The 22807-nt window shown below is 47.5% G+C and overlaps 1 protein-coding gene across 2 annotated transcripts; it reads left to right on the top strand.

The window, feature by feature from the left end:
* The first annotated feature begins 460 nt into the window (after window positions 1-460).
* ZNF343 (zinc finger protein 343) lies at window positions 461-19993 on the top strand. 2 transcript variants are annotated; one of them, XM_087853713.1, is made up of 5 exons: window positions 461-510; window positions 7737-8001; window positions 13573-13699; window positions 17426-17995; window positions 19770-19993. In XM_087853713.1, exons 3-5 carry the CDS (start codon window positions 13666-13668, stop codon window positions 19823-19825), a joined length of 660 nt encoding a protein of 219 aa, XP_087709839.1. In that variant the 5' UTR covers window positions 461-510; window positions 7737-8001; window positions 13573-13665; the 3' UTR covers window positions 19826-19993. The 2 variants fall into 2 exon arrangements, with proteins under 2 accessions (XP_087709839.1, XP_087709838.1); XM_087853712.1 differs by having other exon boundaries at window positions 17426-19993.
* Window positions 19994-22807: the final 2814 nt, after the last annotated feature.

Below are 22807 nucleotides of genomic sequence, written 5' to 3'. Positions count from 1 at the left end.
GTAAGAGTATGTTTAGTTTTAAAACCCTCAAGCTGTCTTCCCAAGTAGCATGTTACATCTGATGGCGCTCACAGAGGACGGTGTGTATATTATAGAGCCTAAGTCTATGGAATTTAGCTCTGTCACGGGAGGAAAACAAACAAAGCTGAAATGCAATCACTCGGGCCAGAAGCCAACCCAGAAATGCGAGGGACACAGGACCTGGCCCTCCCACGGAAGATCGTAAGATCGGGGTCCTGAAGTTGTGCAGGGAGCTGCTGCAGAGGCTTCTGGGGAGTGTAGTCTTTCCGGAGAACGGGTCAAGGGAGCCGTGATTTCACAAAGAAACCACTACCTGTTTTAGGGGTAGGCTGTCATTACAATAGCCATTGTCCTAGTAAATGACCGCGGCTGAGGGGCGGCCGCATTGGCCACCGACGGGAGGCGGGGCTTGCGGGGATTCTGGGAAGTGTAGTTCTGGCGAGGACCGGCCGGGGCAGAGGGCTGTCTGGGCGGATCCCGCCCGCGGCGGTGAGCGACGCTTACCCCGTCCCTTGCCCCTCGACGTCCTAACAGTAGGGCAAGGAGGGTCGGCAAAGGGTCGGCCTAGGGTCAGGGGCGCGGCTAGAGTGCGGCAGGTGGGGAGTGCGGAGGCTCAGGCCGGTGCGTGGGGGGCTGAGGGTTCCATGTTGGGAGGAGGGTCGCGCCTTTGGGGCGAGGGAACCGAGTGACGCTCAGCCAGCGCGGAGCCCCCAAGTTGCTGGGGGCTGCGCCGAACTCCCTTCCCCGGCTGGGGTTAGTGACTTGGAACTCCATAACTTTTTATTTTGAAGGGGGTGGACATATTCTGGGCCAGTTTCCGAATGGGGGCGGCCCTAGCGTGCATCCTCAGGCGTATTTGAGAGTGGGGATGATGAGTTCAGCTAGGGTCAAACAGCAACCCCCCCCCCCCCCCAATGCCCAGGTGTGTCTGGGCGAGGGAGCTTTACTTGGGTCTTCACCTCCGTGTAGTTGTGGAAACCCAGGACTGATCGTGAATGTCAAGTTCTGGGTTGGTTGCTTTCGGTGGGGCTTACTCTTCCGGGCCTATAATCGGGGTGTGTGCCCAGCGCCTCAGGCTCCGCTGTGCCTTGGTTTGTTGGGGGTGGATGGAGGCGAACTTGTTGTGGGTGAAATATACTTAGGTTATGGGGGAGTGTCTGGAGTCCCTGGGGGTTTTCAGAGGGTGGGGGAGGTTTTGGCCTGGGACGAACATCCCGTGGTGAGAGTTGACTGCACTGCTGGGACTTGGCATCTAAGCAGTTTTTTGTTTTTAAAGATTTTATTTATTTATTTGACAGAGAGAAAGACAGCCAGCGAGGGAGGGAGCACAAGCAGGGGGAGTGGGAGAGGAAGAAGCAGGCTCCCAGCGGAGGAGCCCGATATGGGGCTTGATCCCAGGACTTTGGGATCACGCCCTGAGCGGAAGGTAGACGCTTAATGACTGAGCCACCCAGGCGCCCCTGTAAGCAGTTTTTTGAGTGGGGACAGGTCTGCTTCTCTGGGACCTGCTGTCCCAAGGTTTGTCTTGGCATGCTGCTTTGTGGCAAAGATCTCAGGTTTGGTTGTAACAAGTGACCAGTTTGGCTGATTCCGCCTTTTCTGCTTTTCCCTTGTATGTTGGGGGTCAAACCGCTGGCTGGCTTGGGACTTAGTGGGGTTAGGTAGGGTGGGGAGCTTTGAGGGCTGCTGGCCAGCTATCCAAATCACTTCTGGCATCTGACTGGGTTCAGGTGTCAGGACTTTCATTTTATTTTACTTTTTTCGGTAAGGAAAAATTGTAAACTTACCGGTAGAATAGTACAGTGAACCCCCGTGAACCTAGCATTGTATTCAACATTTACTAATCGGCAGCCAATCTTGTTTCATAGACAGCCCCTCAATCCTACGTGTGGATAACACTTGTTACATCCCACAGGGCTAGACCACTGCTGACATTACCACTGACCAAAATGGCTTGGCACTCTACAGCTGGAGTTCAAATCTAGGAACTTTCTAGCTTTGTCAACTTGAGCAAGATTTATAACTGCCTCAGTGTATCACAAGACCTAGCTTACGGGGTCTTCAAGAGGTAAAATTTGTACGGTGCCTGGAATTGTCTCTGGTATATAGTAAGACTTTAGTAAATGCTAGCTATTCCTAATTATATTATAACTTGAGGCCAAGAGGCATTAAAAAAGATTAATTCCCTATTTAATAGGAGCATATCAGGGCAGGTTGTATTCTGATGCCCACACCTGATTTTGTCTCTCAGAAGCTGTCTACATTCTTCTCTGAGAGATCTGAGGCTTTCTTTTTTCTGTAAAGGAAGAGGAGCGCCCCTTATTTAAACTCGGGGATTTCTAGCCTGGTATGTGGGGGCCAGGAGACAGTCCTGAAGCTCACATTGCCTCTTTCATCCTCACCACCTGCTTAAACCCTGCTTGCCCAGAGAGGACTGGGGGGAGAAGGAGAAGACTTCTGGGCTCCTGAAAGCCCACTTTTGGGTGCAGGCCACTCACCTTTTGCATTCCTTCAGTGCTTTCTGAGCTCCAAACCACGGGTGAATTTCCTTTGCTTATTCTGACATCTTGTGTCCTGCAGTGTCCCATTTGAGACTCAGAGGCCTTGCTTGGTTCCCTAGGATCCCAGGACTGATTTAAGGACAGGGGTCTTTATGGAGAATATTACCCCAGACCAGGTTGCCACCTTCCTTGGCCCAGCAAAATTTCTCTGTAAGTTTATTCCTATGCATCTGTGTTCTCGATGCTTTTGGAAATGCTTTCTAAATGTAAGTTTCCAGGGGCACGTGGGTGCTCCGTTGGTTAAGCTTACCTGACTCTGGCTTAGGTCATAATCTCGGGCCGTTGGATCGAGCTCCGCATCAGGCTCCATGCTTAGTGTGGAGTCTGCTTAAGATTCTCTCCCTTTTCCTCTCCCCTCCCGACTTGTTCACGTGCATGCTCTCTCTCTCTCAAATAAATTAAATAAATAAAATCTTGTAAAAAAATAAGATGTAAGTTTTCGATTGTTTCTACCAGTATTTATAAGCACAAGTGATGTTTGTAGATTGACCCTTTATATCCTGCCACCTTGCTAAATTTAAATTCATGTATTCAAGTTTTTGTTTCAATTTTTTGGATTCTAGGACACATTCATGCCAAGGTAAATAAAGACAGGTTTATTTCCCATAGATAATCAGTTTTATTAATTTTCTATGTATCCTTCCAGTATTTTGTTTTTATGAAACGACAATCAAAGATTAAACACGCATACATGTTTATGCCACCGCACCTCTCCTAAAGGTGTCTTTGGTTAAAGTGAAGTATTTAATCGTTATGTAGTAAGATTTATCCACTTCTTTGTTAATGGCTTCTGGATTTTATTTTATTTATTTATTTATTTTTTCCTTTTGAAGGTCTGTCTTTCCCCAAGGTCCTCTGTATATTCTCCGGTATGTTTCTAAACGTTTTTTTTGTTTGTTTGTTTGTTTCTAATCTTTAGGTCTTACACTGCTTGGAATTTATTTTTATGTAAGGTGTGATCTAGAAATCTAACTTCCAGGCAGATAGCAGCTTGTCTCAACCCTTTGTGAAGAGGCCGTCCTTTCCTGGCTGTGTTAAGATGCTGTATTCACCATATACATTAACCCCCAAACACACACGGACTCTCTATTCTGTTCCATTTACTGTCTGCTGCTGCGCTCACATCACAGTTTTATTTTCTGTACCATTATATATTTTCCATTTTATTATAAAATACAACACAGGAAAGAAAGCCACACAAAAGAGGTAGTGTAGAATGAGAAGAAACTGAACACCCAGGTCAAAAAGGAGAACTTTTTTGGTCTCCCCAGATGTTCCCCCCTTTGTTTCATTCCAATCACAACTTTGTCCTTCCCTTCCAAAAGTAACCTTTCCCTGAGTTTCACGAAGGTCAGTCACCTAAGCACGCATCTCTAAACCTTATAGTTTAACTTTTTTATCTTAAGAAAAGCCCCAACCTAACCTAATTATGATTTTTTTAAAATGTCTTTTATTTATTTCTTTTAAAGATTTTATTTATTTATTTGAGAGAGTGAGAGAGCCCCAGCAGGGGGTGGGGCAGAGGGAGAGGGAGAAGCAGGCTCCCCGCTGTGCAGGGAGCCCCACAACGCTGGTCTGGATCCTAGGACCCTGAGATCATGACCCGAGCTGAAACCAAGAGTTAGACGCTTAACTGACTGAGCTACACAGGTGCCCCCAAGTGTTTGTATTTTTATAAGGAAATAGATTGGTCACAGCCGACTTGGCAGACAGAAAAGGGCAGTGAAATCAATCTGGATGCACCGTATATAAATTGTATCATTTGCCATCGCTGAGACACCTGTTACAAGCAAATGGCGCTGCCCCAGGATCCTGTCCGTGCGGTGTTGTTGAGATGTAGGATTTTGTGACACAAGTTGTGCTGACAATGTTTGTTTTCTGCAGATTTAATATTATACTGTCTTTATAGCCACAGATAGATTCTCTTTCCTGAGGTCTCTTACAATGGAGTGAGAGATGTTTTTACCATTGGGAAAATAAAATAGTGACGATAAGATAATTAAATCGATTTCTCTGGGAAATAGCAATAGGCAGATTGAAGTTGGTTTTTTACACTCATTTATATATCTTGTAAATATTTAAGTCTTTTTGGATCCTATCTTTTCCCCAACATTGTCTTACGACATTTTACATGCATGCAGGTAAGTTGAAAGGTTTGCTACACCCGACTGTCCGTGTACCGCCTATGCGGGTGGATGGATGTGATGAAGCCAGTCTAGCAAACTGAACAGTTGGGTCACGTGTGCACAAGGAGATTTTCACACACACACACACACACACACACACTTGAAGCCTGGACGTTGTCCTCACCTATTAGGTTTTCTGACATTAAACTGTCTTGCCCATTCCTGGGATAAAGTCTACTTGGTAATGATATATTATTATTTGCTAATATTTTATTATCCATTCCTGGGATAAAGTCTACTTGGTAATGATATATTATTATTTGCTAATGTTTTATTTAGGATTTTTGCACCTAGTTTTGTAAGTAGAATTGACCCCTGGTTTTCTTTTTCTGTAGTGCCGTTGATGAATGAGTCAGGAAGCATGTTTTTAATGCTTTGGGGCTCTTAATCTTTATTACGGAATGACCTATTCCTCAAAGTTTTGCTAGAATTGGCCAATTTAATTATCTAAGGCCAATGCCTTTGGGAGAGGTCTTTGTCTTTTCGTTTTCTTTTTGGTTAACAGTTTTTCCTTTTTTTTTTTTGACTTGATTTTAGGCAATTTCTATTCTTCGAGGAAATCACCCATTTCTTCTGCTCTTTTCTGTCTCTCCTCTCCCGTCCCTCCCTCTCTCACTTGATCGCACTGTCCGCTTTGCCCACAGTGTTGCCTCTTGGCTGGATGGTCAGACTTCACCTTAGGCTCTGAAGAGCAGCGTTTTCTTCACTGTTTAGATTTCCCGTGATAGAGTCCTGGGCATTCTGTGTGCTGAGCTAGGTTTTTCCTGGTCAGTATCCCTGCTTGTTCTTAACGGTACGGCAGGTGTATGGACAGGCACATGCCTTTTTTGTTTTATATCCTGGGCACAGTCACAGATCCCAGCACACTGAAGTCCCAGTCGACAGCAGGGACTGGGGCTGGGGGAGAATCAGTTTATGGCCTTTTGACCTTGTAGTAGAATGCCATGTCATTGGTCATTGGATATCCTAGCATCCCTCCTGTGTGGCCTCTCCCTATAAGTATATGCCCCTACCCTATTGAACTTAGAAGTGACCATGTGATTTGATTTGCTAATGAGCTGTGGTCCGAGGTCTCCCTTTAGGTCAAATTTGTAAGTATGGTTCTCCATCTTTCATTTTCCTCTCTCACTCCTACTGACCGTGTTCCAAACAGAGGCTGCACGAGCAGCCTTGGCCCCAGAGTGAGGATGGCTTTGGGCATAGTTACAGATGATACCTGTTGGACATGGAGCTGGAGTGAGAAAGAAACTGTCATTACATTAAGCTATGGAGATGAGGGGTGGGGGAATATTCGTCATTACAGAAGAACTTGACCCATCCTGACTGACACAGACCCCTCCTCCCCTTCACTGTCAGGGTCGTCTCTTCTTCGGGGTGAACTCTGAACCCTGTGGACATCTGCTTACTCTTGGTGTTTCCATTTAGTCCTTTGTTTGCTGGGCATTCTTGTAGACAGGGGTGAAGGCGATGGGCTTTGGAATGAGAATTCTGGATTCAGGCTTGGCTCTGACACTTCGCAGCTATGATCTTAAGGACACATCAACCGACCTCTTAGTGTCTTTGTTTCCCCCTCTGAGATGGAGAGGGTAGCAGAGTCTACCCTGGCTGTGTTGTGAAGATTCATAAACTCTGGACAGTACTCATTTTCTATGTGTTAGTATTATTAGGAACAGAGATTTATAGAGATTTATTAACTTAGCCCAAATTGTCCTGCAGTAACATGTGACCCCCACCAGATCTCAGTGGCCCCCACAGCAATCTAACTTTACCCCCAGTCTTATTCCTCCTCCTTTGTAGGTTGCTTTGTAGCTCTGCACCATGACCTCTTAGAGTAGAACCCAAGCCCCTCTTGGGGACATGCTTCTCTCAGAACACGAGAGCTGGTGGAATCATGCAGTGCTTAGAAGTGGCACTGTCCTTTTCAGTCACATCCCACCACCCAAGGCAAGTCACAAGACCAAGCCTGATGTCAGGGGCAGGGAAGTATAGTCTTTTTTTATAGAGAAAGAAATAATTGGGAACAATGGTAAAATCTACCACAAAGGCCTGTTTCATCCTAGTCATTAGGACTAGCAAGATGACTGAGATGTATTTCTTCTTACCAGAAGCTGTTAATCTAGTAAAGATAGTCAAAGAGAAAAATTGCAACATAGCATAGTAAGGTAAGATGCCCAGGTTGGACAGAAGAGGGAGTGACCATCTCTGCCGGTGGAATTAGGGGATGAATCATAAGGGCTCCTTAGGGGAACCTAACCAGCCTCCAGAGGGTACCTGGCAACAGTATGACTGTAGTCTGTGGGGCTGAGATCCTGGACAGAGTGTCTGAGGTGCTTCTGAACGTGGTTGAGCTCCAACACCACCTGCCTCCTTTGGGACCACGTGGGTGGATGACTCTCACTTGGGTTCATCTGGAGACACCAGTGCATAGTTCCGATAAGGCCACGTGGATAAGAAGGTGGGGGTTACCTTCACAGAATCATCGTGAGGCCTGGAGACTGACCTAAAGGAAGAAGGACTCCACTGAGACCCCGAGTCCTCAGAGTACAGGGACATGGGATGGAACACAGCTGGAACCTAGGGCCAGGGGAGTCAGGAGCTGAGTTCTGCAAGCCCAGTTTGGTCTGGAAGGAGACATTCTGAGCCTCTTTCTCCACAGGCATTATGCCATATCTTCACTCTGACTCAGGCTCCGTGGAGCAGAGGCTGATGTGACACCTGGAGTTTGAATCTGAAGCTGAGGGAGGGAAGGAATTGTACCTTTTGACAGATAACGAAGAGCGGCGAGGGACAGACTTGAGGGTACACAGGCTGGAAAGGGATACGGGAAAGAAATCCAAGGAGGCCCTGGAGCCCAGGGCGCCATGTTGAATGAGGAGGTGCAAGAGGACAGGGCCCCTGCGAAGGAGGCATGGGCTCAGGGCCCACGGTAAAGCTCCCGGCAACACTGAAGGGCTTCTCCATCGCACAGGTCCTGGCTTCATGGAAGCAAGATGGCCTTTCACAAGTAAGCCTCCAAGAATCACCCCAGGCAGCAGAAGTTGATCTTGAGATGACGTAACTTCTACCTGGCCCTCTAGCAGAATGTCATGGAAGACACCGGGCTGACGCTGGGGCCACAACGTTGCCTGATCCTTCTGGCCACTGAGAGCAGGGCCGGGGGCAGCTTTTGTGTCTGGAGGACAGGGAAGACACGGAGATCATGAGGAAACGGACTCAAAATCACCCAGCAGAAGGTGAGAGCTGGTGGGTCTGGAGAGGCAGCGGGGCCGGGGGAAGCAAGCTTGGGTTCATCGAGAATGTTTCAGTGAGGACAGGTGTGCCCAGGGGCTCCCATCTCCCCGCCAGGCCTAGAGGAGCTGCTCTGGGAACGGCCTGCGCGGCCCGGCCCCTCAGAGCTGCTGCTTCTTCCCCCAGGTTTGCCTTCTCGCACTACTGCCTGGCTCCCAGGACGGGAGGGCAAGCCCCAGATGCTGGTGGGTCAGGTTACTTTTTTTTTTTTCCCCTGAAATGCTGGCTGTTTCCCCCAGAATAAGTGTATATTCTCTTTCTTGAGAAGGGGAAAGGCAGTCGTTCATGTCTGTGTCAGACACTGTCTCAGTCATTTGTGTGCTTGATTTTCTTTGTTGAAAAAGATACCCAAGGTTCATATTAAGACTCCAGCAAACTTTTCAACGTAAGTGGTATTTTTGAAAAATAGATTATTAAAAACTCTAAATGTACTATTAAATTTTACTCTGTATCTGCCCTAGCTAAGGGTACTGGGCACTGGACACCTTTTCACCTTTTTATCACTGAATTATTTTTTTTAAGTTTTAATTTAAATTCTAGTTAGGTAACATACAGTGCAATACTGGTTTCAGGAGTAGAATTCAGTGATTCGTCAGTTGCATATAACACCCCGTGCTCATTATATCAAGTGCCCTCCTTAATGCCCGTCACCCAGTTACCCCATTGCCCCATTCACCTCCCCCCTAGCAGCCTTTAGGTAAGAGTCTCTATAGTTAAGAGTCTCTCTCTCTCTCTCTTTTTTTTTAAGATTTTATTTATTTATTTGAAAGAGAGCATGAGTGAGAGAGTGCAGGTGGAGGAGGGGCAGAGGGAGAGGGAGAAGCAGACTCCCCACTGAGCAGGGAGTCTGACACGGGGCTTGATCCCAGGACCCCACGATCATGACCGGAGCCGAAGGCAGACATTTAACCGACAGAGCCGCCCAGGCGCCCCATATAGTTAACAGTCTCTTATGGTTTGTTTCCCTCTCTCCATCCCCCGCCCCATACTGTGTTCATCTGTTTTATTTCTTTTCTTTTTTTTTTTTAAGATTTTTTATTTATTTATTTGACAGAGAGAGAGAGACAGCCAGCAAGAGAGGGAACACAAGCAGGGGGAGTGGGAGAGGAAGAAGCAGGCTCCCAGCAGAGGAGCCTGATGCAGGGCTCGATCCCAGAATGGTGGGATCTCGCCCTGAGCCAAAGGCAGACGTTTAACGACTGAGCCACCCAGGCGCCCCTCAACTGTTTTATTTCTTAAATTCCACATATGAGTGAAATCATAGGATACCTGTCTTTCTCTGATTGACTTATTTCACTCAGCATAATACTCTCTAGCTCCATCCATGTTGTGGCAAATGGTAAGAGTTCATTCTTTTTGATGGCTGAGTCATATCCTACCGTGTATATATACACCACATCTTCTTTATCTGTTCATCTATCACTGGGATTTTGGAACATAGAGAATTAGCGAGCAGAGTAGTAATAGGCCCTCAGGTCCCATCATCCAACTTCAGTAATCACCTATAATGGACAGTCTTAAGTCATTTCCACCTCTCACTTCCCTCGCTGGGTTATTTTAGACAGGTCTCAGACACGATAACGTTTTCTCCATAATTCTTGACAACAGCTGTGAGAGGGAGCTGGTCCTGGGGGTAATACTATTTGTTTCAGAGGGAGGACGTCTGGCCCAGAGGGGTGTGTGATTTGTGTGGGCCACACTCGTCTTCCACACGGCGGAGCCAAGAGTTAGACTCGGCTTTCTCCGCCTCTCAGGCTTCTGCACCTTCTAATGTATGAAATAGCCTTCTTGCTCTTACATAAATCCCCATCTAAAAATGGAAGCATGTTTTCCAGCTCTCGGGAACAGGCCTGTATTGTCTGATGAATGACTCCTATAGAGTGCTCTCTCTGGATACAGTGGTTCACCCCCAATCCAAACCCCCAATCTTCTCTTCTCTACCAGAAATGTAATGTATTCTTTCACGTGGATGGGGATGACATTCTGCAAGCCCAACAATAGGTTGATAGATACCCTATCCTTGTTCTCGAGCCTCCGAGTTCTTTGGAAAAATGTGTAAAGACAAGAAATGATGGCAGTAACAGTAATTTTTATTGTCGTGGTTGAAATGGTTCCATAATGGTGCAGTAAAAGTGGTGGCAAAGTGCTAGCCCAGAGCTTTCAAACCAGTGTCCAGCCCTGGCAGTGGATCGACAGTAGGACTCCCAGGACACAGGAGAAGAACTTATTGTTTTTTAAGATTTTTTATTTATTTATTTGAGAGAGAGAGAGAGAAAGCACAAGCAGGCAGAGCAGCAGGCAGAGGGAGAGGGAGAAGCAGGCTCCCTGCTGAACAAGGAGCCCGATGCGGGACTTGATCCCAGGACCCTGAGATCATGACCTGAGCCAAAGGCAGACGCTTAACCAACTGAGCCACCCAGGCGTCCCCAAGGAGGAGCACGCCTGGAATGGCGGTGTGAGGTGCTCGTGGACCTTCTCCGCAGCAAGACATCCAAAATGACAAAAAGCACAGCCATGTCAAGTCTGGAAATTACCCTAAGGACATGTAGGAAGTGGAGAAACATTTATTCAAGAAAATCTCCTAAATCTCAGTGAGAAAAGCAAGCGTCTGTGGCATTTGTCCCGCTGCCCGCGCCCTCCTGTTCCGTCTCCGGCTCCGTGTGGTGGAGGGTCTACTCCAGGGGATGCAGCCAAAAAGATGGGCTCTGTGCCCCCAGTTCTCAGTCCGGGACCTCACATCTCCCCCCGCAGGGACAGGCCACCCGCAGTTCTCACTGTTGCAGGCAAGTGTGGCCAAGGGGTCTGGGGTCTTGTTCCTCCACCGGCCCCTCGTCGTAGGATAGAAGCTCTGTCCCGGGCCCAGGAGGTCGAGAATCAGGAGGGACCTGTTGCCTTTTCTCCAGTCTGCTCCTAGGGCAGGGATCCTGGGCCGGGAGGGCCAAGCCGAGAAAAAAAACGGGCTGTTGGGTGCCCCTCTCTCTGAGCAGGAGTGTTCCTGAGAGCCGTGGCTGCTGACCTTGCTCCCAGCTCCCGAGCTGCAGACGTCCTGCCCTGGGGGAGAGGCAGGCCTAAGAACTGAGCCGGCCTCTGAGCAGGAGTGTTCCTGAGAGCGGGGGCTGCTGACCTTGCTCCCAGCTCCCGAGCTGCAGACGTCCTGCCCTGGGGGAGAAGCAGGCCTAAGAACTGAGCCGGCCTGGTGCTCCCTCAGCGGACGGCTTTGTTTGCCGCAGGGCGTAGGGAAGTTCCAGTCTCAGCGTGCTAGGGAAAACAATGGAAATTTCGGTGGTGAGCGGTGAGAGGAAGCGGGCAGATCCCTGAGACCAACTGGGCTACGTTCTTTCTCTTTTTCAGGAAATTCAAATACCCTGTAGAAAGGCCGGTTGCCCGAGTATTGGCAGTTAAAATACACTCGTAGTTGAGGGAGCCCAGGCCAACGTGTGATCGCGAAGCAGCACGGCTTAGGTTACCGGAAGTAACTGTGTGGAGAATTAAAAATGGGGAGTCTTTGTACTGTTCTGAGTTTCAGGAGGAAGGATACACACTGCAAACCCCTCATGCCTCTCATGCCTGCTTCCATCTGTAGTATCTGTGGTTCGTGGTGGTAGGCTGTGTGTGGCCCTCAGACCTTACTGTCGTCATCAGGCCCTCTGTCAGGAGCATTCGGTGTGAAGAACATTCTAGTCGAATGTGTCTCCAGGATTTTCAAGTTAAATACCTACTGAATTTCTTGTTAAAATGTCTCAGTTGTGGACACTTAGTTCACGGAGTATTTAGGTACGTGAATCCCATCATTTCCCCCTTTTGTACTTTGACCTGCTGCCACTATTCTCGAGATCGGGCGTGTGAGCTTGAAAGTGCCCTCATCACGCACCACGGCTTTTGGGCAGACGTGGCCAATCGTAAGCAGTTTTCTGGGAAGGAAGCACTTTAAATATTAGGAAAGCATGAACTCTCTCACCCGACCAAGTGAAGGTGTTTTTTGTTTTAAATTTGATTGAGGTGTAATAGTCCAATAACAAAGTGTGCAGTTCAAAAATGTTCTGAGGCTCTCAGGAAGTGAACACAGCGTGTAAGCAGCGCCCAGATCAAGAGGCGGACCGGCGGACCGGCGCCACTCGTGGGCGTTACACTCCTGCAAACCTTCTCGTCTTCCCACGATGCTCCCCCCCGGGGGTTACTCTCTCCTGACTTCTAACATCACAGATTACGTTTCCTACTTTCTGTTTTTGTTCTTTGTTTTTTTAAATGAACGTCATCACAGAGTCTGTCCCCTTTTGTGTTGGCTGTCTTTTGGTCAACATTATGTCTGGGGTTCATTTATGGTAGAATTTGTACTTCATTTTCCATCGTGGTTTGTTTTTATATGCAAAGGCCCCCACGTCGCCAAGGTAATTCTTGAAGAAGAGCAAAGCTGGAGAAATCGTGTTATGGGCTATCAAGATCTCTCGTGGTGCCGTGGTCATTAAGACAGTGGGGTATTGGTGTTAAGGACAGACAGGTGGACCAGTGGAGCAGAAGAGAGTCCAGAAATAGGCCCACACATAGACAGTGGCCTTACTGATAGAAGAGGGGCCTACAGTGTGCTGAGGGAAGGTAGACATCAGAAGAGGTGATGGGATTGGGTACCGGCCACAATGCGCACCTGTCACTTACATAGTGATTAGTGGCTGGAGAGCTAGTGGCAGAGTCCACTGGAAGCAGTTACTTGCAATTAATATACCCCAGTAACTGACATTTGAACCCTTTTGGTCGGGGCTTGGTGTCATTTAACTAAATCGTGCCAGTGAGATTTGTGCAAGGAGTGCCGGAAATTAAAATGGTTGAATTTTCTAAAGCAGTGAATTTTAAAGCATACCCTGATAAAGTGTCAGGCTTTAAAAGCAGATTAAATGATCTGTAAATGCCCCTTTCCTTGAATATTGCTGCGATTCCGCTGCCTGCGGTTTTGCCCACAGGACATACTGCTCTCCAGGATGAGTGAAGCATTCGGGGCTTTGTTTTAAACTGCCAGGCAAAGAGACATTTTAGTAACCTGCCTCCCTCACAAATGCTCATTGTGGACCCCGTCTTTCTCTGTAGTTGAAGATTGTTCCATTTTCTCCTCTAAATCTCCACCATCCCCTGATGCCCAGCACAAGCCCCGCGTACGTGTGCTTCTCTCCTTTCTCCAGCCCCTCCTCCACGCTTCTCAGGATTCCTCCAGAACGAGTCCTCAAGGTCACTTTCCTGAGCGCTGCTTGAGGTTTGCGGATGGATTCACAGATCATTTCTCCAGTGAAATCCCACGTGTCCGAGGGCCAGGAAGGGGTTTTACGTGTCAGCTGTGCCCCCCTCCGATTTTAACACAAAGCCTGGGGGTGGGGGCCCAGAAGAACTTGATACAGAGAACTGTGTATTCTGAAAAGAATGAATTCAACTTCTCACATGTCCGGGCTCTCCAGGGCCACCAGAAACGCCCCTCACACTGGGAACACCGACAGTGGCTTGCTGTCCGCTAACTTACCGCTCGTTTATAGGTACCAGTCACATTCCGGGAGGCAGCTGTGGTCTTCACAGATGCAGAATGGAAGGTTCTGAGCCCTGAGCAGAGGAACCTCTACAAAGAAGAGATGCTGGAGAATTACGAGACTCTGCTCTCGTTGGGTAAGGGGGTGTTCTTTCCTTCATTAATTCAGTAGAGGCTTATTGGCCACCTACTATGTGCCAGAAAACGTGCCAGGCACTTAGCACACCTTAGTGATGAAATAGGAATCCCTGCCCATGAGGGCTTATTTTCTAGTATGTGGTGACAGACAACAGACCAAAAGCTTCATATGCAGGGATATCCGAACATGGTATGTTAGAAAGTGATCCATGCTATGGAGTATAAAATCGTCATACGATAGAGCAGGATGAAGGAGTATTGAGTGTGAGTGGGTGGCTGGCTGAATTTTGCAATTGGGGATTTGAAACCAACGAGGAGGGACCATGTGACCAAAGATAGAATGTGGTAAGAGAGTTGGAACTCCGGGTACGTGGGGTAAAAGCATTTTGGGTGCAGGGACTTGTTGGTGCCAAGACCTTCTGGAAGGGATGTGCCTGCCGGGTGTAAGGAACTGCAAGGTGGCCAGTGAGGCTGGGGGCACAGATGGCAAGGGGGAGAGTAGGGAGACATTGCCTCCTGCCGCAGAAGGTACAATTACATGTCAGAGTTTGTATGGCTTTTGGGTTTCATAAGTCATATTTTTTTCTTTTTCATTTGCTGAAAAATTTACATGGGTTGTTTAAACCTGGATTGGTAAACACTTTCAGTCGGGACATTACTCTGGATCAGGAGGTAGCCAGCTTTTTCTGTGAAGGGCCACATAGTAACTGTTTTAGGTTTTGTGGGGCTGTATGGTCTCTGTAACTGCTCTGGGGTCGGCCCTTGGAGTGCTAAATTGCCACAGACAACATGTGAACGAATGAGCGAGGCTAAGACTTGATTTGTGGATGCTGAATTTTCAATTCCACACAGAATTCTTATGTATCATGAAATATCGTTATTCTTTTGACTTTTTTCCAACTATTTAAAAATTGAAAAACCATTCTGAGGTTGTGGACTATACAGAAACAGAGGGTCCCCTTGTTCTAGATCAGTGCTGTCCCATAGAAATATCTTATGAGCCGGGTGGGGAATTTAAAATTCCCTAGTAACTGCATTCTACAAAGTAAAAATAAATGGATGAAATTAAAAATTTTTTAGAGATTTTATTTTTATTTTTTTGAGAGAGAGTGAAAGCAAGAGAGATCACAGAGGGAGAGGGAGAAGCAGACTTGCCACCGACCAGGGAGCCCGATGTGGGACTCGATCCCAGGACCCCGGGATCATGACCTGAGCCGAAGGCAGACGCTTAACCAACTGAGCCACCCAGGTGCCCCTGAAATTAATTTTAATAGCATTTTCTTTAACATAGTATGTCAAAAATATTATCATTTCAATATGTAATCAACATAGAAAAATTAATTAGATTTTTTTGGTACTAAGTCTTGAAAATCTGGTGTGTATTTTACACTGAGAGCACATCTTCATTCAGACTAGCCACCTTTCAAGTGCTCAGTAAACCCGTGTGACTAGTGGCTACCGGATTAGAGAGTGCCGTTCTAGAAAATTCCTAAATTTATAGATAAAGCATGTAGAGAAGAGTCACGTTTTTGGAGACACAAACCAGTTTCAGGCAGAAATTTCTTCAGCAATCTCCTTCGAATGGCATAGCTATTTCCCCGATGTGAATTAATCCCATTTTCTTTCTTCCATTGTCATCTGTCCCATGTGATTTGACCTGAGTCCATCTATTTTGAGTTCCAGCTAACTAAGGATAGGTTCGTCCATTTCAGTCTGGTTCTGTGTATTTCGATTTGGCCTTAGCTAGTCAGCCTAACTAGATTTTGTTTTTATTTTTAATTTTCTCTTGTCCTATTTATTCTCTTCTTCTATGTTAAGGCATTTAATGGGTTCAGAAGAAAATGTTAAAATGACCTGGTTTAGATTATTCTCAATACTAGAAGCCTTGATTCCTTTATTTTGCTCAACACATAATATTCTACAGGTCTCCAGCCTCTTATGGGCTCTTTTGGGCTTTTTTCTTATTTCTTTCTCTTTTCTTGGGCTGGTCCAGAGGGCTAGTGTCACATATTTTTTTTTTCTTTTTTTCTGTGTCTCTCTTCACACCCTTGAATAGTTTGTGAACTTTACTGATTCTGCCCATCACGTATTATGATAAACCCATTTTCTCTGTCACTTCTGCTTTATCCTTATACTCCTGTTAGGTTACAAGACAGCACAAATTTATTCTCAGACTCGTCAAAAATGAGATCATAGTGTTTTTCTTAACAAAATCAGCCTTTTTTTCTCTCGTTCTTCACATACTCATGTTATGATGTCTCTTTTCATGGGTTCTGCTAGACATAAGTGGGCCAATTTCCACTGAAATGATCTTTAAAGCTTTTTGAGGAGGAGTTTTTGAGTTAGCTTAGACTAGGTAATTCTGTGATAACAAACCATGTCAAACGTTGGTGGCTTGTCACAGCAAACGTTCCTTTCCCACTTACACTGCCTGTTGTTTAAGTTTAGGTGTGGTTCAGCTCTGTTGTTTCTGGAATTCAGACAGAAGGACCAGGCTCATCTGAGTCATGGGGTTCTTAAAGAAGAGGGGAAAAGAGCACTGATAGGACCACATGGAGCCTCTTTTTTTTTTTTTAAGATTTTATTTATTTATTTATTTGAGAAAGAGCATACATTGGGTGAGGGGCGGAGGCAGAGGGAGAGGGAGAAGCAGACTCCCTGTTGAGTGTGGAGCCTGATGTGGGACTCCATCCCAGGACCCTGGGATCATGACCTGAGCTGAAGTCAGCCACTTAGCCGACTGAGCCACCCAGGTGCCCACATGGTTCCTCTTAAAACTTGTTTGAAAGAGGCACTAGCTTTTCAGTAATCATTGGCCAAAGCAAATCACTTAGCCAAGGCTGATGTCCTTGTGATGGGATTGGTTTGGACCTAAGGCGCTAGAATCCTGAAACCATGGACCATGTTTTTCTTGTCTACTGCTGCATCCACACTGCGGTAGAGAACCTAGCACTTAGACATTTCTAATAAGTTTTTGTATGTCGATGGGAAACCTGAAATTCGGTTTTCTTTCATATATAATCTCTGTAACCACTGATTCATATAGCATTTCCCACATTTGGAAACCCTCCCGACCAAGTGGCTTTTTATGCCTGTCAGTCTTGTTTTGTAATAAGAAAAGACATGAAGGTGATTTTCACATAGGGCACAGAGACTGTTACGTCCAAGGAGAACTGAGTTGTGGGCACTATGTATCTCTGTTACCGTCGACGGCTTAGGTTCTTTAGTAGAAAGGGGAGGCTAAGGTTACTGAAGCTGTTTGCAGCACACAGTGCTTACTTGAAAGGTTCCTGTTTCCCATGTAGAAGATGGTTTTGTTATGGATTTTGTGGACTGCAGTAGAAGATGGAATGTTGGGGGCGCCTGGGTGGCTCAGTCGTTAAGCGTCTGCCTTCGGCTCAGGTCATGATCCCAGGGTCCTGGGATGGAGCCCCATGTCGGGCTCCCTGCTCAGCAGGAAGCCTGCTTCTTCCTCTCCCACTCCCCCTGCTTGTGTTCCCTCTCCCACTGTCTCTCTCTGTCAAATAAATAAATAAAATCTTAAAAAAAAATAAAGATGGAACGTGCAGAAATGAATGGAAAGGAATTATTGGTGAGGGGCAAATTGTGTTGTGCGTGTATTGTTAGTTACGGATGTGGCATTAAGACCCTTTGTTCCAGGACAAGGCAGAGCTGCCCAGCAGCCCCACGTAGGGCTTCTCTAACTGAAAACTCTCTCTCTCCAGCAGGACCAAAGCCAGAAATCTACCCCTGTGCCTCCTGCCTTCTGGCCTTCTGTCAGCAAGTCCTCAGCCAGCGTGTGCTTCAGATCTTCCTGGGCTTCTGTGTAGAGAATCACTTCCATCCAGGGGATTCTGGCCCCAGGCATCAGGAGTGGCAGTATTCTGCTCAGAGCTGCTGGAGTGGAAACACAGAAGGTCACCAGAGGGAGGGTGGCTCCCCCCCCTTGTGTGCGAGGACAGAGGAGACGTCAGGCGCATTCCCCAGCCTACCCCGAGGACAGTCAGCAAGAACTAGAGAAGGCACCATGGTGGTAGAAACAGAGCCTACCTCAGCCCAAAGTCTAAACCCTGTGCCAACAGACAAAGGAGTAAAAGAAGCCTCAAGATCGGGAGCGGTCAGCTGTACGGAACGTGAACTAGATTGTGGCCTGAAACCAGACTTGGTTACAAAGCAGACCACCCACTTACAGGAGAAACCATATGTTTGCGGGGAGTGCGGGCGAGGCTTTAAAGTGAAGTCAACCCTCATCAGACGCCATCGGACACACTCGAAGGAGAAGCCTTATGTGTGCGGTGAGTGTGGCCGAGGCTTCAGCCAGATGTCGATCCTTATTAATCATCGGAGGACACACTCAGGGGAGAAGCCATATGTGTGCAAGGAGTATGGCCGAGGCTTTAGCCAGAAGTCCAACCTCAACAGACACCTGAGAACACATTCAGAAGAGAAGCCTTATTTGTGCAGGGAGTGTGGGCACAGCTTTAGAAATAAGTCAGTGCTCATTAGACATCAGTGGACTCACTCTGTAGAGAAGCCTTATGTCTGCAGTGCGTGTGGGCGAGGCTTCAGTGAGAAGTCATACTTCATCAGACACCAGAGGACACACTCAGGGGAGAGACCCTACATGTGCCTGGAGTGTGGATGAGCCTTTAGTGATAAGTCAACCCTCAGAAAACACCAGAAGACACACTCAGATGAGAAGCCTTATATTTGTGGGGAGTGGGGCCAAGGCTTTTGCGATAAGTCAGCCCTCAGCATACACGACAGGACACACTCGGGGGAGAAGCCTTCCTTGTGTGGTGAGGCTTGAGCCAGAAATCACTCCTCCTTGTTCACCACAGGACACACTCCAGGGAGAAGTATTCTGTTTTCAGGGAGTGTGGGCGAGGCTTCAGCTGTAAGGCAAATCTTATCAGACACCAGAGGATACAGTGAGGGGAGAAGCTTTCTGTGTGCAGGGATCCTGGGCAAGACTCGAGCAGTCAGTCAGACCTCATCCTGTGCCAGAGAGCCGAATGGGGAGGAGTCCCTATCCGTGCACGAGTGAGTAGGGCTTCGGAGACGTGTTGGGCCTCGTGAGGCTTCGAGGCACATTCAGGAGGGGAGCCTCACCGGTGCAGAACATGGGTGACTCGGTAGCCGTAAGTCAGCCCTCACAGCACAAAAAGGATGCACTTAGGTGGGAAGTGCTGTGTGTGAGGCAGGAACTGTGGGTGAGGCTTTAGCAATAAATCCACATTTACCGAACATCGGTGGCCCACTTGGGAGAAGTGTCGCGGGTTCAGAGGGTCCTAGTGGACCTCAGTGAGCAGAAGAGCAGGCAGGCAGGCACGAGGTGGCGCGCTCATGGAGGAGCTGGCTGCTTGCTGGGAGTGTGGGCGAGACTCTTATGCTCAGTGAGCCTTCTTCACACACCGCAAGGATAATCCATATGCAGACGCCCCGGAGCTCGGCCCACATAACCTCTTCAGGGCCGGCACCCCTGCCGCTCCAGGTTCCTGCTACTGGCGGCTGCACAGAGGCGTTCCTCCCTAGGACGTGTCGTAGCCACAGGCAACTGCCCCTTCCCAGCTAGTGGCTCCTGGCCAGTGACCGATTGATCTGGGGAGAAAAAAAACCTCAACGCTCCACTCAGCCGGGACAACTCCAAAGGGTCCTCCCAGGTCCAGAGATCCCCATGGGACTGACTTCTTGCTTGCAGTCACGTTGCAGGTCCTGCCCTCATTCCCTGATAAACCCATCGAACTCTCTATTTCATTGTCTCTGGGGAATCCACCCTGAGACAGCTTAAGTGTGCAAGGGGGTGTGGACAGGGTTTTGGCCATAAGTCACCCCTCAACAAACCCCAGAGTATACAGAATGGAAGCTCTGTGTATGTGGGGAGCATGGGCCAGGGCTTAGGAAAAGCGTGTCTCAGTATCCATCAGGAAACAGCGATTTTGGGAGAAGCTTTCCAAGGGCAGGGAGGGAGGCTTTAGCAGGACGTGAAGCCTCATCTCGCACCAGAGGACACACTCAGGGAGGGCTCATGGGTGCGGCTTTATCTCTCCTACTGTGTTTTCTTGACAGACTTCAGGGGACAGAGACTTGCCACCGCCACAGACGGCTACCTCATTCACCTCTGAGGGGCCTTCAGAAGTCTTGACGAGAGGGAAGATGGCACTCTCAACTACAGAGACCCGGGTTTTCCCCTTTTTGTAATCAGATGGAGTAAAAATGTGGAAGGCTTTATTTAAGTAACCCAGGAATGGTCTAGTTGTTTCATTTTCATACCCGATTTCTTTCCCAGTTTCTCTTGTCCATTTGTTCTAGTAAAATCTTCTTTGCTACGTGCAGCCTGTGTGCCTTAGTCTCTCACCTGTCTGGAAAGGAATTCATACCCACAACCTGGATTTCCTACATGAATTCAACCCTTGAGAGACACGAAGTCACAAATCAATCTAATAGGGTTATGGGGAATCTGAGCCTCTGTGTGGGGAGGACGACCTACATTCTGGAGACAGGCTAACTGAAGGGAAGGCCTTCCCAGGTCCCCAGGCACCAGAGAGCTGCCGCCTCTCCTGACTGATCTCCCTTTGGCTCTGGGAAAGCTCCTCTCCCAGGGTTTCCTTCCTTCCTTCTTTCTAGTCTCTCTTCGGGTCTCTGTTGAATCCCTCTCTACCCTCTGGAAGCACTGCTGTTCCTCGGTGGTCTGTTCACGTCCTCTGGTTCCAGGGACCCTTTAGCCATCCTCCCTATGTGGCCTTCTGGATTCCAGGATCGGGTCCTTTAACCTTGCCCAAACTGTTCTCCAGCCACGAATCAGTGCTTTGGGCTTCTTAGCTATTCCCTGTGTCGGTTCATAGGTCTAAAGACCCCTAAATACAGCTCCAATACCGTGTCCCCTCAGCCCTGCATTCCTCGGGTCCAGTCCTGCTAGTGATCCCCTCCCTCATTCCTCTACTCACTGGTCGAAGACCTAGCCGTATGCCTGCCCTTGTTGGTCAGCAGTGAGAGTCCTAGCATAATCTTTTTCCTAATGGAAACGTAATAGAATACCGTGCTACGCTGTTTTTATTTTCTCCTAAAATGCATGATATGTATAAGGGATAAAAATCCATGTTCTCCTTATATAAAGATGATTTTTGTCTAGCGCTGTACCCTATTCATTAATTTTAATCTAGAAATTGTTTTGGAGAATAGCCAGACATGCACTTACTCTTTAATTAAAGAGAAATTTGGGACAGGTTGTAATATGACATTCTAGAATCTTAAAAAAGGAAAAAAAAAAAAAAAAAAAGGAAACCAGATTCCTAGAATTCCATCACCAGTGTTCTAAAGAATAAAAGCATTCCCTCTCTGTCTGAATGTTGGGGCAACAGCTGAGGATTGAAGATCTCGCAAAGTCAGGTTTTTTTTTTTTAATATTTTTAATTATGTCAGTCACCATACAGTACATCCCTAGTTTTTGATGTAAAGTTCCATGATTCATTAGTTGCGTATAACACCCAGTGCACCATGCGATACGTGCCCTCCTTACTACCCATCACCAGCCTATCCCATTCCCCCACCCCCCTCCCCTCTGAAACCCTCGGTTTGTTTCCCAGAGTCCATAGTCTCTCATGCTTCTTTCCCCCTTCTGATTACCCCCCCTTCTTTATCCCTTTCTTCTCCTACTGATCTTCCTAGTTCTTATGTTCCATAGATGAGAGAAACCATATGATAATTGTAAGTCAGGTTATACACAAGGACATGCTTTGCCCTGCTGATGTAGACGACCAGGGCAGTCCCAGCTTACCCGGCTGACCAGGCTCTGGGGCAGAGCCGACATCATAAAACCCTTCCCGCTGCTACTCATCAGTTCTCCTTTTTCCATCTTCCCACTTCCTCTGGGAACTAGAAAGCTCCTCGGTCCGTGCAGTTTTGTCCCATGCTAAGTGCCTGCAGGACACAGCTTTCTCCAACTGATTGGCCACCATGTTTTCCCTGGCTCCCCACTCAGGCAGTGGTGGCTTAATCCGGAGCCCAAACAGCATAGGCCAGTGTCCCAGCCCAGGGCGCTTCTCCTGTACCCTCCCTTCAGCCCCACGGACACACACCTTAGGGCCCATGCCCCCCTTAGCTGCCCTAGGTCGAGCTGTGCACAGAGCACTGGGGGCTTGCAGTGCTCCAGCCTCCATTTCCAACAGCACCTATGGCAGTGCCTTGACCTCCCCTGCTCACCAGCTCTTCAGTCTCCACTCACTTGTGCCCCAGAGGTCTGTTCGCTGCAGCCCTTCAGATCCTGACACATGCTTTGGTAAGGGCTGTGAAGTAGGAATGATTTTTATATTTTAAATGGTTGAAAAGAATCAAAAGAACAGTATTTGTGTTTGTAAAGTTTTATTGTAACAGCCATATATTTGTTATGTTGTCTCGAGCTGCTTTCATCCTGTCATGGTTGGATTGAGTCATTGCAACAGAGATCGTGTGGCCCACAAACCCTAAAGCACTATCTGATCTATCTGACCCTTAACAGCAAAAGTTTGCCAGGCCCTGATCTAGACTGAACCTTAGCAGCACTTTACCAAACAAAGGCCGATGAATTCATGACCCCCTTTTTCTTGTTTGTGGAAATTGACAAGCTGACGGTAGCAAGGAGAGCATTGTAGCAGTGGAACAGGTGATTCAAGACATTTTGTAGGTGAGGTCCACAGAATCTGCTGATGGATAAATTATGAGATGGGAGAGGGAGAGAGGAATCAAGGATGCTTCCAAGTTTGTCATTTTGCTTTTTGTTTTTTTAACTCGAGAAACTCCTGAGATGGGGAACACTGGTAAGAAGTGGGTTTGGGAAGAAGAGCGAATACAATCAAGAATCCAATTTTCATCATGTTAGGTTTAGTACACCTATTAGACCTCCAGGTCAAGCAGGTGGCTGGGGAAAAGGCCACGAGTTAAAACGAAGAGCCCTGGGTTAGAGGAATAAATTTGAAATTCCTGAGCCTTTAGGTAGTAGTCACACGTCCGAGGACCGTATGGGATTTGACTCATTCCTCCATTCAAATATGTTTTCCACCCTTGTTTTGTGCTAAGTAGTGTTTTAGGCATTGCAATAACGAAAAATACACAAAGGAAAATTTATACCC

The sequence above is a fragment of the Ursus americanus genome, chromosome 22 (genome assembly GCF_024610735.1).
Source record: "Ursus americanus isolate L20-20 chromosome 22, mUrsAme1.1.p, whole genome shotgun sequence".
Lineage (NCBI taxonomy): Eukaryota > Metazoa > Chordata > Mammalia > Carnivora > Ursidae > Ursus > Ursus americanus.
The sequence above is the reverse complement of the archived record's forward strand: the minus strand, read 5'-3'. Positions and strand labels throughout refer to the sequence as shown.